The sequence below is a fragment of the Molossus molossus genome, unplaced genomic scaffold (assembly GCF_014108415.1).
Source record: "Molossus molossus isolate mMolMol1 unplaced genomic scaffold, mMolMol1.p scaffold_m16_p_12, whole genome shotgun sequence".
Classification (NCBI taxonomy): Eukaryota; Metazoa; Chordata; class Mammalia; order Chiroptera; family Molossidae; genus Molossus; species Molossus molossus.
Window position 1 is genome coordinate 56,918,988 of NW_023425347.1, and position 14,420 is coordinate 56,933,407.

The 14,420-nt window shown below is 37.7% G+C and overlaps 1 protein-coding gene across 6 annotated transcripts in view; it reads right to left on the reverse strand.

Annotated features, from left to right (window-relative positions):
• Positions 1-14,420, reverse strand: part of ATG4C (autophagy related 4C cysteine peptidase) — an 89,573-nt gene that overhangs the window by 40,831 nt on the left and 34,322 nt on the right. For all 6 annotated transcript variants that reach the window (XM_036256651.1, XM_036256649.1, XM_036256646.1 and 3 more), the window contains 2 exons: positions 4,099-4,332; positions 1,871-2,201 (listed from right to left, as the gene is read on the reverse strand). In XM_036256651.1, the coding sequence (XP_036112544.1) occupies positions 1,871-2,201; positions 4,099-4,332 (565 nt within the window). The remainder of the gene's footprint in view (positions 1-1,870; positions 2,202-4,098; positions 4,333-14,420) is intronic.

Genomic DNA, 14,420 nt, shown 5'->3' on the forward strand with positions numbered 1-14,420 from the left:
GCTTCACTCCATCGTGGTTACCATTTAACCGATAGTGTCTGCTTTCAAAACTATGGTTTGAATGGTATCCAAAATCAGATCAATTTTTTTCATTGTTGAATATTATACCAACTTACTCAAAGGACATTAAACATTTGCTAACTAATGGTATTACAATGTGCTTCAAGGTTTGCTTCATTTTAACTTACTGACTAGAAGTGAATTACTGTTCGGTTGTCCTCTGGTACATTTACGAAAGTCTTTTTTCTTTTCTTTAAACAATAGCATGACATTTTTCCCTTCATTCAAAAACCTGTATGACCTGAAAAATGAATTTCCTAATTTCAAGTCTTAGAATTCCATATGTAAAACTGCAAATTAAAAAAAATATTTCTAAATGAGTATAATGTTCTCAAAGGTACACAATATTTTTTTTAAATCACAATATCTTGTAAAAGGAAATAATACAAGTTGTAGAAATATAAATATTTTTAGTTAGCTGTATGTACCCTTATAATTTTTAACTGAACATGCCTTATTGTGTGTGTTTGTATGTGTTAACAGAGAAGAAGGATCAACAAACTATGGCTCACAGGCCAAGTATGACCTGTGGACTGTTCTTTTGGTAAGAATGGTTTTTATAGTTTAAAGACGTGCTTTGGAAAAAAAACAAAAAACAAGAGCCCAGATGATGTGGCTCAGTGGTTGAGTGTCAACCTGTGAGAGGTCACCGGTTCGATTCCTGGTCAGGGCACATGCCTAGGTTGTGGGCCAAATTCCCAGTTGGGGCATGCAGGAGGCAGTCAATCTATGTTCTCTCTCATCGATGTTTCTCTCTCTCTCTCCCCTCTCCCTTCCTCTCTCTCTAAAAACAATAAAGAAAAAAAAAAATTAAAAAGAAAACAAGAAAGAAAAAATAAATAAAAGAAAAGTGGGCAATAGAGCCCTTATAAGGCCTGCAAAGACTAAAATATTTACTATCAGGACTTTTATAGAAAAAGTTTTCTGATCCCTGGGATATAGAACATAACATCTTGAAGACTAGAAATTATGTTTTTATGATTATGCTTTTATTAATGTCATACCAAGATGGACTTGATAATACTGACAACAATCTACTTAATAAAATTATGTAAATTATTTTTCAATTGTAAGTATCATGCCTATAAAATATACGAGCAACTTAATATAGTATGCAAAAACTTGGTAATAATTTCAAATTTATGTATTATTCTAAATGAAATAAATTTACTATAACATATTATACTTGGATGATATATTAATACATCAGTCTATACTAATAATGGAATATATAAGAAATACCTTTTTTTTTTTTTATCTTAAGTAGTATCCAAATAAATGGCACACTAAAATAGTGAAATTTGGCTTTCAACATTTCTGACTGTCACAGACTCTTTACTTTTACTATGATATAATTATAATATAGTCCCATATATTCACACTTCATAAGAATTTGATTTGTGCAAAGAAATGCTGAAAACATCAGTTTTCATTCTTGACATTTCATTAGACTATCAGTACATTACAAACCCCAGGTTATACTATTTTTTTCAAAAAACTGTAATGTTATGCATGTTCCAAAGTTGAAAGAGTTGTTCAATACTACCTTATCGAACAATTCAATAAGGTAGTCTAATGAAAACCTGGTTAGAAAGAAACTTAAGACATCTATACCTGTGAATAAAAGAAGAAAACTTTGTCAGTAGATAAATTAAATGTAACAAGAGTTGCAAAATGTTGCAAATAAAAGCTCCTTTATGAATATTCTCACAGACTTTAAAAGTTCCAATTACATTTATACACTGTAAAAATGAATATCTCTGAGCCTGAGGACCTCTGTCATAAGATGAAAGATTGTAAAACATTTTACCTTAAAATGTGAGCAACCACAGCTGGTCCATACCAATCTCCAGCTTTTTTCCCAGACTTTTTTCCATATTCTATTAGCTGATGCAAGCCAAAGAGAGCCAAGGGGGAATCGCCAAACCAAGAGATGATTTTCCTGTGATAAATTTCATTTCGTATTTCGTGATCATCAGAGTACCTCCCAATTGTTTCCTTCAGAGAAATTGTTGGGGTTTTGAGTTCTCTTTCGCCTGACAGCGATGCTTCAAATGATGCAGTAAATTTTTTTACAGTGTGGGAAGTCCATGATTCAGAGTCTGAATTTTCAATGTTCAAAGCATCAGGCCAGGTCCAAGCTATAGCAGTTCCAAAGCAAGGTGTTCAGATCTTTTAAATAGTTAGACTTTAACAATTCTACTAAAATAAGTATGTAACATTTAAATTCATATGGGTTACTAAACTAAAATAGTAAACTCAGATAGAGGCAAATTTATAGAGACAGAAAGTAAATTAATTGCATATAGAACAGAATGTGTTGGGAGTAAATACTAATGGGCATGAGGTTTCTTTTGGGGATGATAAAATTGTCCTAAAATTAGATTATGGTGACAGTTGCAGAACTCTGTAAATATACTAAAAACCACTGAATTGTTCACTTTAAATGAGTGCGTTTATGATATGTAGATTATACCTCAATAAAGCTGCTTGAAAAAGCAGATATGAGCAGAGGAAATATGTCAATGTATCAATAATGTTTACTTGTGAGTGGTAATGTTATTCTCCGGACTCTTCTATAGTTTCTGTAATTTCTAAAATTGAACTATATTATATAAAAACAAGGGAAAACTCCCCAAAATGAAAGACAGAGAGAGAGAAAGAGAGAGAAATAGCAAACTCAGGCACACATAGACAATTCTTGATAGGCTTTTTTTTTCTTTTCTTTGACAGCGCTAGACTAGAATAAAGACTTTTATATTCCATTACCAGTACTGCTTTGTCAGACATCCAGTCTTGACCACCCAAAGGCACAATAAACATATTCACTAACATTCAGAGAATTAATGAGAGAGTAACTTCAGAATGCAAATTTTGTTTTGATTATGTTAAAATGGAAGTCTGACCACAGAAATGTTTTTAAAATTTCAGTATGTTTTTTTCTCATACAGTCTTTTAAGAATAACATAATCATTGTTTAAGGTATAATATCAATTCTATAGTAAATGAAAAGTTATAATAAATGAAGTCATTAAAATTCAGAGATCTCAAAAAGTTAACTATTCCACAACTTCACTATTTTTAATAAAAAGACTGTCCCCAAACATAGATGCAATTTCAAGTTAACAAAATGGGTCATAGATTCAGAGACCTAGTCAAGACTATGAAAAATATTCCAATTCTTGCCCCTGATTTCACAATACTACAAATGAATCATCCCAGAGTTTTAAAATTCTTCTTCCTTGCATTATCCACTCTTGAAAAAATATTCTCCATCTGATCTCATCAGTAATACCTATAAAAACATTACTAAATATTTGCCATGCATTCAGAAAAACTAACACAAAAAATGACACCACTTAGTCATCAGATAGGATAGCCTAAAATGGTAAATAGAATCCTCCTACAAATGTACACATATGAAAAAAGAACTAATAGAAATGGTAAGGAAGGTGGCACACTAGAAAGAAAAGATATATGTAAGTTAGGTATCAAGGACATTTTCGAGGGTCTAAAAGACTACGAACATCTTACTAAGAATATGCCTAATCAGCTTAACTGATTACAATCATATTTATAAAGATAAAAATAATTTTAAAGCATTACTGATACAGAGAGAGAAAATAAAGAAAGCAGGGTAAAATTTGTTACAATTTAAATAAGGTAAATATATTAACTATCTGCTCAAAGTCACTGCTAATGAATGCAGGACTTACTGAACTGGAGATAATCCAGAGAGTTCAATCGAAAATAAATAATAACCACACCAAAAAAAGGCTACTAAATATTGAACTTAATTCACGGTTGTAGCCAAGAATAATAAGTAGGTTTACCCTGTATTTTTAAAAGGGGAATCATGAAAGTTTATGTATAAGTCATACCTCACCCAATTCAATAAAGTTGCAATACATTAGATTAGTTTTAACTTTAGAAGACATAAGAAAGTCAAGAAATTAACCTCAGGGAACTTTATGTGGTTTGAAAGCTGGAGTTCAATCAAAAAAACAAAAACAAAAAAAAACCAGAGCTTTGATTTACCTCTACCAAGAAAGTGCAGTATGAGTCCTTGAGCCAATAGCATCTGGCCAGTTCGTAATGTACAGCCCCAACCACAGTCTGTTGTCAAAGATGAGCCTTCTATTTGGGGAAATTCTTCCCTGTAGGTAAGCCATATTCTTGAAATAAAATCTTTACGAAATTCTTCCACATTTCCCGAAATCACATGATCTTCTATTGTACATCCTGATCTTGCAGGTAACAGTTTATTTTCATCTATAAAATAAAAATATAAATATATGCTAAGAGATATCAATAATGGTATTATATTCCATTACTGTCCATATGATATAGAATATGTCACGATTTTTCTAATCCTTTTTACTATTTAAATGAAGATAAATCTTATTCAGCCTAATCAGACTGTTATGAAAATCAAATGAGAATGAATGCTGAATGTTCTGTACACTTTAGCACTAATAGAAGGTATGATCAGTAATACTGTTAATAACAATATCCTATAGTCCAAATATAATCAACCCTTTTATGAGGGGATAATATAAAAACATCTTTTCTTTTTGCCTCATTTGGTTCAGGATATAGATATTAGTGCTCTCTAAAATGAGATCTGCAATAAAAATATCATAATTGTCAATATGTAAAAATGTGTTTGAACTAGTTCTTAAAATCAAATAAAATGTGCACCCTGTATTCACTATCATGAATATTTAACTCAAATTATAAAATCAAAACCAAGATAAAGAGTAAAAATATAAAATTCTTAAATATATACTTACCCATTTATGTGAAAATATAATTTTTTTAAATTGTTGCAATCCACGTATATCAGTTTTAAAGACCTTTTCATATTGATTACTTCTAATATAATTTCTATGTGAAAACAATGGTCACTGTTTTCCCAATAATTTATAAAACACTAATGCTAAAAATGAACTAACATTCCTTGATTACCTCCAGAGACAGGGTCTTAATAATCTTTATAGCCTCAGCATGCCTCGCACAAGTAGATCCTAATCAATATTGGTTGGTTTGGGCAGGTGGACAGTGGGTAGATAAATCTGCCTACAACTAACTCTCACTTCCAAGGAGTTCAATTTCTGATACCCTTCAAGAGGATGCTCAAGCAGTTTTATCATGCTTTTATTCCTCATCCTTCCAGCACCTATACCTCTTCAAGCCCATTTTGAAAAAATTATAATCACTCAAACATTTTGTGTGTGTGTCTGTGTGTGTATCCAGCTTAATGAAGCTACATTGCAGCATATAATTTCAATAATAAAAAAAAGAATGAATGCCAAGCCCCATTATCAATGAGTATGTCATAATGTTGGAGGTTAAAGTTAATTAAAAATAAAATGCCTGAAAATTGAACATGGCACTAAAATATGTCCAAAATTTCCACTTTCAAGACATTTAAATTTGTTTAAAACTTGATACAACAGTGTCTAACTCTCATACCTAATCCTGTGGCTTGTCATATAGTTCCTAATCTCCTACTTAGAAGTAGTTAGTTACCTCCATATCCTCTTAAGATCTAGACTCCTCACCCTGGCCAATTTGGCTCAGCGGTTAGAGCATCGGCCCGCAAACCAATGAGTCGTGGGTTCGATTCCAGCCAAGGGCATGTACCCCAGTTGCAATTTGTTCCCGGCCCTGATTGGGGTCGTGCGGGAGGCAGCTACTCGATGTGTCTCTTTCACGTCAATGTTTCTCTTCCTCTCTCTCCCTCCTACTCTATCTGAACAAAAATGGAAAAATGTGCTCGGGTGAGGATAAAAAAAAAAAGATCTGGACTCCTCTTAATACGGACTCTAAATATTATAGGAAAACTGCTAGTACTAAATGAACTTTGTCATCCTGTTGACTCTGCACTATAACACTGCCCCTACTACTCTACTATCTGACTAACTTTCCTTTGTCACAACCCTAATTTTATCTACAGTCATGCACCACCTAACAGGAGTATGTTCTTAGAAATGCATTGCTAGGTGTTTTTGTAGGTGTGTGAACATCATAGAGTGCACTTACACAGACCTCGATGATACAGCCCACTACATACCTAGGCTAAATGGTATATAGCCTTTTGCACCTTGGCTACAGTTACTGTACAAAACTACACACAAGGTTATATCAAGCACAGGAGAAAATGATGCAATCATGAGATGCAGAAAACACAAGATATGAAGCTTCTGGAAGCCTAACATGGCATAGTCTTCCAGCAAAGTTTTTATAAGTAGAAAGAGTACACTCTAAAATAACAATAAAAGTATAATACAGAAAATATATAAACCAGTAACATAGTTGTTTATCATTATCAAGTATTACATACAGTACATAACTATATGGGCTATACTTTAATACAACTGGCCACACAGCAGGTTTGCTTACACGAGCATCAGCACATACACATGAGTAATGCACAGCATGGCACCATTACATGGCTGTGATGTCACTACACCATAGGAATTTTTCAGCTCCATTATAATCTTATGGGACCACCATGTATATGTGATCCATTGCTGACTGAAACATCATTATGCAGGTCATAACTGTATAATGTTTTTTAAACCCTCCAGATTTCAAGTATACTAGAGGAGAAGGAATATATATTTTCATTTTATTTATTGATTTGAGAGAGAGACATCGATCTGTTGTTCCACTTATTTATGTATTCACCGGCTGTATCCTATGTGTGCCCTGACCAGAGATGGAACCCGCAGCCTTGGAGTACCAGGACGACGCTCTAACCAACTGAGCTCCCAGGCCAGGGCCGAGGAGAAGGAATATGTTTATCTTGTGCTCCTCTGAATCTTCAGCACCTACCACCAAGTTCAGTCCATAGATGTGCAATAAACATTTTTCAGATGAACGTAAGATAAATGGAACCAAAGGAGGAAGGTGTTTTTTTTATTTTCCTTCATTCCAATCACTGCCACTACCTTTAGATGAACCCTCACTTCTTTTCTAGATGAATACAGAGTGTCTTAATTGGTCTTGTTGTTTTTCTAAATCTGCCTTATAGTCCAGCGTGACCTCACTACAAACCATCTGATACTAACTCCTCAAATTCACATTATTCATTTGGTCTATGTTTTCAATAAAGAAAAAAAAAATTTTTTTTAAGTCAGATAGATCTAGCTTTGAGTCCCAGGTTTAAGCACTTTCCAACACTGTAAACTCAGATAACTGGACTCTGTTTAAAGTCAGACAGATCCCTTTAAAGTTAGACCTAGTTTTGAATCTCAGGTTTAAGCACTTTCCAACACTGTAACCCCAGACAATTGGACTAAGCCTTTGTTTTCTCATCTGCCTGAGCTCATTTCCTAGCTGAGAGGGAAGAGTTTGGTCCTAATTTTACCAATGAGGAAGTGGAGGGATAATGTGTCCCTGTGACTCATTTCAGACACACTATCATATAGTTCTTTACTGAGAGTAGGACCAGAGCACCAGGGTTGCTATAGTCAAGATGCAGGTAAAAGCTAACACCTTCTGGGAGCCTGACAAGTCGATTCCCGAAGCTGGTGAGCAACATCTGCAGCACAACAGCAACCCACAGACGCCTGAAGGTAGGGAGGCGGAGGGTGCCATCCACTCTCAGGTGAACCTCTGGACTTTGCTGTCTCCTGGGTCCCCCGGGAGGGTGCTACCTCCTTGGGCTCCTTCTTTCCTAGAGCTGGCTTTCCCAGGGCTGGACACCAGGGACCAATGCTGCTATGCCTGCACTCCCACTCCTTATTCTTTCCCTGTCGTGTCTAGCCAGTTTCTCTCTCTCTTTACTACCTGAAAGTCCAGTTCTTTCCCCTATTTTAAATTTTCAAACCTACCTTAGACCCTCCAGTCCTCAACCATTCCCGTTTATAGCTCTATTTAATGTCTCACAAAACTTTATGAAGACTTTTGGGTATATTTTTCTCCTTTCTCAATGAAAACTTGAATACTCCATCATTGGAGTATTTATTTTAACTATCCAGTCTTACCTATCCAGGTGGTACCTAAGTGAAGGAACCAAGCAAGGGCGAGATACCCTTGCTCCCACCTGTTAAAGTAGTTGACACTCGGGACAATTCACATGAAAACAATTTAGGGTTTGTTATTTAAATTCAAAATAGAGACTGATGTAGGAGACTGACGTAGGAGAGTCTATCTGGTGTCAAGTGAGCTGCTTTCAGCTTCCTGGACAGAAACCTCCTCATTCCTTCCCACAGCAGTTTGAACAGAAGGGGGAAAATTCTGGGAGAGAAAACAAAATAACTGCACGATGTGAACGGACTGCCAGCGCTGCAGGAACAGTTTTTTGTTTGCCTGCTTGTTTTCTACCCAGAGGAGAACCCGTGGAGTTCTGATTACTTTAAAATTTCTACTTTCACGCAAATATGTTTTCAGTCTTACTTCAGTGACTTAACAGACTTCCTCTCTACGTTGCCTGTTCTAAGAGAGGTGTTGTGGTTCATGGGCCTGTTGGTCAAAAGTTTTAAAAAAGAAAAGTAAACAAATTAGACTTTAATTTGTAATAAAAAGTTTGGGGCGTTAAGATACCAGATCCTGCACAAGAATGTTTGTCTCCATGACTCCCTCTCCCTCTTTTCCCTTCCTGTCAATAGAGTCCTGCTCAACTTGAAGCATGTTGAGGTCAAAGTTCTAAAGTTCAAATGGTTGGGGTGTTGGGGGAAGAAAGGGGAAGAGAGTGGGAGGAGAGAGGAAAAAGGAAATGTTTGATTAAAATAATTCTGGGTAACAACATGGCTAATGAAGACTGTGTCCTTTGAAGTACAAAACGTTCTATCATAAAGATGTTAAAGCCCCGTTTATCCTTTTGTTTCATTTAAATGCTAGAGATTATTTTATTATTTCATAGAGGAAATGTTTTATAGCTCTTATTCTATTTAAACTTTAGTTAAGCTCTTAATTTCATTAAAAGTTAAATTAATTAATCCTGTGGATTCACCCAGATGGAACGAGGCTTTGTAACTGGGAAGTACTTTTTTTTTCAGAATATTCAAATATTGTGAAAAAATGAACAAATTATGTGAATTAATTGTGCCTTTAAACAAAAAGCAAATAATTATTTGTAAAAACTTCTGCTCTGTTTGGTCCTGTATGATAAGCCTCTGAGTGATTTTACAAACCAGTTAGTAGATGGGTAATGTTAGTAGAAAATAGTGTTTGAAACGAAAACGGGACTTTAAAATAAATCTTTTAAGATTTACAGCTCCCTTCCATGTGTATCTCATTTGACTCTTCTAACTGCAAGGCCCACGTACACTCTCCCTCTACTGCGGATGAGGAAACCGAGACTGAGAGATGGGAAATGACTGTGTAACGGCTGCTGAACAGAAGGGGCTGACGTGCAGGTGCCAGATGTGCCAAATTCAGTTCTTGTGATGCTTCAAAAACTCTTTAGAATGTAGCTTATATTTTATAATTTCTCCATAAAGTGGGTCTATCTTTACTTCAGTTTTGATTATTTCCATTCAAAATTACTGTACACAACTCAGAAGTAACACCTACCTCTCAATCCTGTGTCTATAAATTCACTCTAATGAATAAGAATAAAAGTAGAAGTCATGAAATAGAATGAATTTACCAGGTAAACAAGTTGATATATGTTAAAGAGTTTGTTCTGATGACTTTAATTGAAGCACAGAATGCCCTGGACAGAGGAACTTTGGGGGAAGCTGGCAGGAAAGCAGGTAAAGTAACCAGGATTAAGCATAGGACTATGATTAAAAAGTGTTAAATCAGCCCTGGCCGGTTTGGCTCAGCAGTTAGAGCATCGGCCCACGGACCAGAATCCCTGGTTCGGTTCCTCTAAGGGCACGTACCTCGGTTGCAGGTTGTCCCCAGCCCCCGTTGGGGTCATGTGTGACAACCACTCAATATGTCTCTCTCACATCAATGGTTCTCTCTCGCTTCCTCCCTCTCTCCCTCCACTCTATCTGAAGATAGATGTCCTTGGGTGAGGATAAAAAAAAAAGTGTTAAATCAAATAGTTAATAGAGTTTGTGAGTAGAGAATTCTCCTTTTTATGTTCGAAATGATAGTAAAACTTTCATTTCAATTTGTTTTTTTGGGTTTTTTTAATTCTTTTTTTCTTTATTGATTTTAGAGAGAGAGAAAGTGAGAGGGAGAGAGAGACAGAAACATTGATGAGAGAGAACACTGACTGCCCACCTCCTGCATGCCCTCCACTGGGGATCGGGCCCACAACCTGGGCATGTGTCCTGACCAGGAATCGAACCAGAAACCTCTTGGTGCATGGATCGATGTTCATCCACTGAGCCACACTGGCCGGACTCAATTTGTTTTTAATTTTGGGGAGACAGTCAAAGAATTGATACAAGAAACCTCAATTTCAGCATTTGATTTTTTTTTTTTTTTTGCATTCATCTTCAAGTAGAGCAGGAGGGAGAGAGGGAGGGAAAAAGACAGAGAGAAACATGGAGGTAAGAGAGACATATTGACTGGTTGCCACTCACACAACCCCAACCAGGCCAGGGGCAAACTGCAACCCAGGTACATGCCCTTAGCGGGAACTGAACCGGGGTCTCTCTGGTCCTTGGGCCAACGCTCTAACCGCTGAGCTAAACCGGCCAGGGCCAGCATTTGATTATTATCAAGTTTCCACAGAAACAAGATCCTAACACTGAAATATAAAGTACAAGCACAATGAAAGTTTGCTTTTAATGTCTTTATTTCAGATAGTTTTATATCAGTTACCTTGAAACTAAGATATACGTACCTAGCCCTGGCCAGTTTTCTCAGTGGTTAGAGCGTCAGCCTGCAGACGAGAGAAACCCGGTTTGGTTCTCCAGCTGGGGTCGTGTGGTTGGCAACTAGTCGATGTGTCTCTCTCACATCGATGTTTCTCTCCCTCTCTTCCTCCCTTTCTCTCTCCCACTCTATCTGAAGATAAATACAAAAAAAGTCCTTGGGTGAGGATAAAAAATAAATAAATAAAATGAAACTGTACACAATCCCACTATGATGCTTTACTCTAAGGACACATAAAAACGGATGCATTATACCTCCCCAAGGAATTCAGATGGTATACTCTCTTATAACGTAATTAGGATGTCATTTCATAGTTAAAGTATTTTAACATTAAATATTTGTATCCCAAATTAAAGTTGCCATTGGTTTTTCACTGGACATTACAACTCTTCTTTTAAACTTTTGTGGTTCTCGTGTCTTTAATTTGGAATTACTACTCTAAGCTCTGAAAGTAATGCTGATCTTAGATGACAAATCAAAAGGTGTCATTAGAGGTGAAGGGATCAGCTAAAGAACATGTATGCATAACCCCTGTACATAGACAATAGTGAGGTGAGGGCCAAGGGAGGGGTGGGCGGGGAATAAGTGGAGGCAGGCAAAGGGGTGGGGGGGATGGAGATACCTACAACAGTGTCAACAATAAAAAATTTAAATTAAAAAAAAGATATTAGATAAAATCTTAGAAGATAGGAAAATTGGGAGGACCTTAACTAATCTTGGGTACACTGAAGCAGGTGCTCACTGGGCACCATTCCAGAGGCAGGACAAACAGTGATATACAAGACACAGCCCCACCCTAGCTCAGAAGGAGCCCCGGGGCAGACATGTGAACAATCAAGAAAATCGGGTTGGCTGAAGACCGTCTCTCCTCAAGTGACATGACGCTGAGCGTCCTAAAATGAGAGGGAGCCCTGCGAGGACAGGGTGGGAGGCTCCCACGCAAAGCCCTCGGATGAAAGCATGCTGAGTGCAGGCCAAGGGCAGCAGGACACGGGGGAGGGGGGGTGCAGCAGAGTGAGAGGGAGCCCTGCGAGGACAGGGTGGGAGGCTCCCACGCAGAGGCTCGGATGAAAGCATGCTGAGTGCAGGCCAAGGGCAGCGGGACACGGGGGGCTGCAGCAGAGTGAGAGGGAGCCCTGCGAGGACAGGGTGGGAGGCTCCCACGCAGAGGCTCGGATGAAAGCATGCTGAGTGCAGGCCAAGGGCAGCGGGACACGGGCGGGGGCTGCAGCAGAGTGAGAGGGAGCCCTGTGAGGACAGGGTGGGAGGCTCCCACGCAGGATGAAAGCATGCTGAGTGCAGGCCAAGGGCAGGGGGACACGGGGGTGGGGGGGCTGCAGCAGAGTGAGAGGGATGCCCGGAGGAATATGGTGGATTAAGACCTTGTAAGCCTAGGGGTCTTGACAAAAATAAATGAATTTTAGTCTAGTTGTAAGGGGAACCCACTGGAGGGTTATATGCAGGGAAATGATGTTAATTCGAGAGAGAGAGAAGCTACTGCGTGAGAATAGGGTAGAAGCAGGGAGACCAGGTAGAAGGCTGGTATAGCAGTACAGGTGAGAGTCACCAGTGGCTTGAACAGAAAAACAATAAGGTCCTAAAACAGGCCAACTTAAAGAAATTAAGTAAATCTAAATGGAGTAACAAAGATATGAATGGACAAGTCACAGAAAAAGAAATGCAGATTACCTCAAAACATCTTTACACATAAGCGAAATGCAAATAAAACTATACTGTAATTTCTCTCCTATCAGAAGATCCATAAAGCTGACACTTAATTCTTTGGTAAGGCTGCAAAGAAACAGTTACCTTCCTACATTGCTGATGGAAATGCAAAATGGTTCGACCCCATGAAGGGAACCTTGTCTTAATCTCACAACAATGCAGATTCATTAATTAAGAAATCCTACTTTGAGAAATTTACCCCACAAATATAAAACCACATATTCACAAAGTTTTTGTTGTGTTATTTTTCAGAGAAAAGCAATAGAAATGCCTGATGTAAAAGATTTACCAGTAAAAGACTGGTAAAATGAACTGGTACATCCACACAGTAGAGAACTATACAGCTATAAAAAAGAAGTAAGGTATTACTTTACAACTATGTGGTGCTCTCCAGGATAAATTACATTTTTTAAAGAAGGTGAAGATGGCCCTGGCAGGTTTGGCTCAGTAGTTAGAGTGTTGGCCTGCGGACCAAAGAATCCCGGGTTCGATTCCAGTCAAGGGCGCGGACCTCAGTTGCAGTTCCGGTCCCCAGGCCCTGGTCGGGGTTGTGCAGGAGACAACCAATGGATGTGTCTCTCTCACACTGATATTTCTCTCTGTTTCTCTCTCTCTCCCGCCCTCCCTCCCTTCCACTCTATCTGAATATAAATGGAAAAATGGCCTCCGGTGAGGATTTTTTAAAAAGGAGAGGATGTACAGTGTTCCACATGACAGAAGCAGGAGAAATTTGTGTTTGTTTTTGTTTTTTTAATCGCACTGGGAGAACTTCTTGCTAATTCTGGACTATTATAGTATCCCTTTACCTTTAGTGGGTAGCCAAAGCACATATTTACCTAAGATGATATTTGGGAATAGGTAGTAAGTGGACATTTCATACCATTTCCAGTACAATGCTAAGTGTTCACATTTTGCTTTTGAGTTAGTTTGTGAAAGCTTTCCTTTGTCTTTTGTGTGTGTGCTTTATATATAATATAAATATTGCTCTTGCATTTCATTTGATCCTGAAAATGTTTTGAATTAGGCAATATAGGAATTATTTCTGTCTTACATGTGAGAAGACAGGTTATAAGTGGTATAAATTGAGTTCGAGTTTTGAAAAAATGAAACTTAATAGAGCAGAAATGTAAAGTCCAGATACCTGGCATATAGAAATAGAATTTATACAATGATGCATCATCATGTGATCAGCTTTGAGGATACTATCTTTTTCTTACATCCTTTGTTTAGAATATTAAAGTAATTAAATTATAGGGTTAAAACAGTAACATCGCATTATGTGAAATGAAACTCAAGTAAATTGCCACTCAGAAATGTTTTTAAAAGTCCAAGATAGCCCTAGCCAGTTTGACTCAGCAGTCAGAGCCTCAGCCTGAGGACTGAAGGGTCATGGGTTTGATTCTCAGTCAAGGGCACGTGCCTGGGTTACAGGTTTGATCCCACACCCCAGTCAGGGTCATGCAAGAGGCAACCAATCACTATGTCTCTCTCACATCAATGTTTCTCTCTCTCTCCCTCTTTTCCTCCCTTCTATTCTCTCTAAAAAAAAAATCAATGAAAAAATATCTTCTGGTGGAGATTAACAAAAAAGTCCAAGACACTGAGCAAAGTACTTTTTAGAAATAAAGTGCACTTTACTACATAAAATGTCATATCTCAGTCACAGTCACTAAAACATGGATTAAGGAGTAAAACAAGGCAAGACTGGCAACCGAGGTAGGAGCAGCTACAGAAGTGGTTTGGAAGCCAGAGTTAGGACTCTCAGAGGCTACAAGTGCAGAGGGAGGTTCAGGAGATGGGGACACAGGAATGTGCTTAGTGACGTCTGGGGAGGCGGCCAGTTCAAG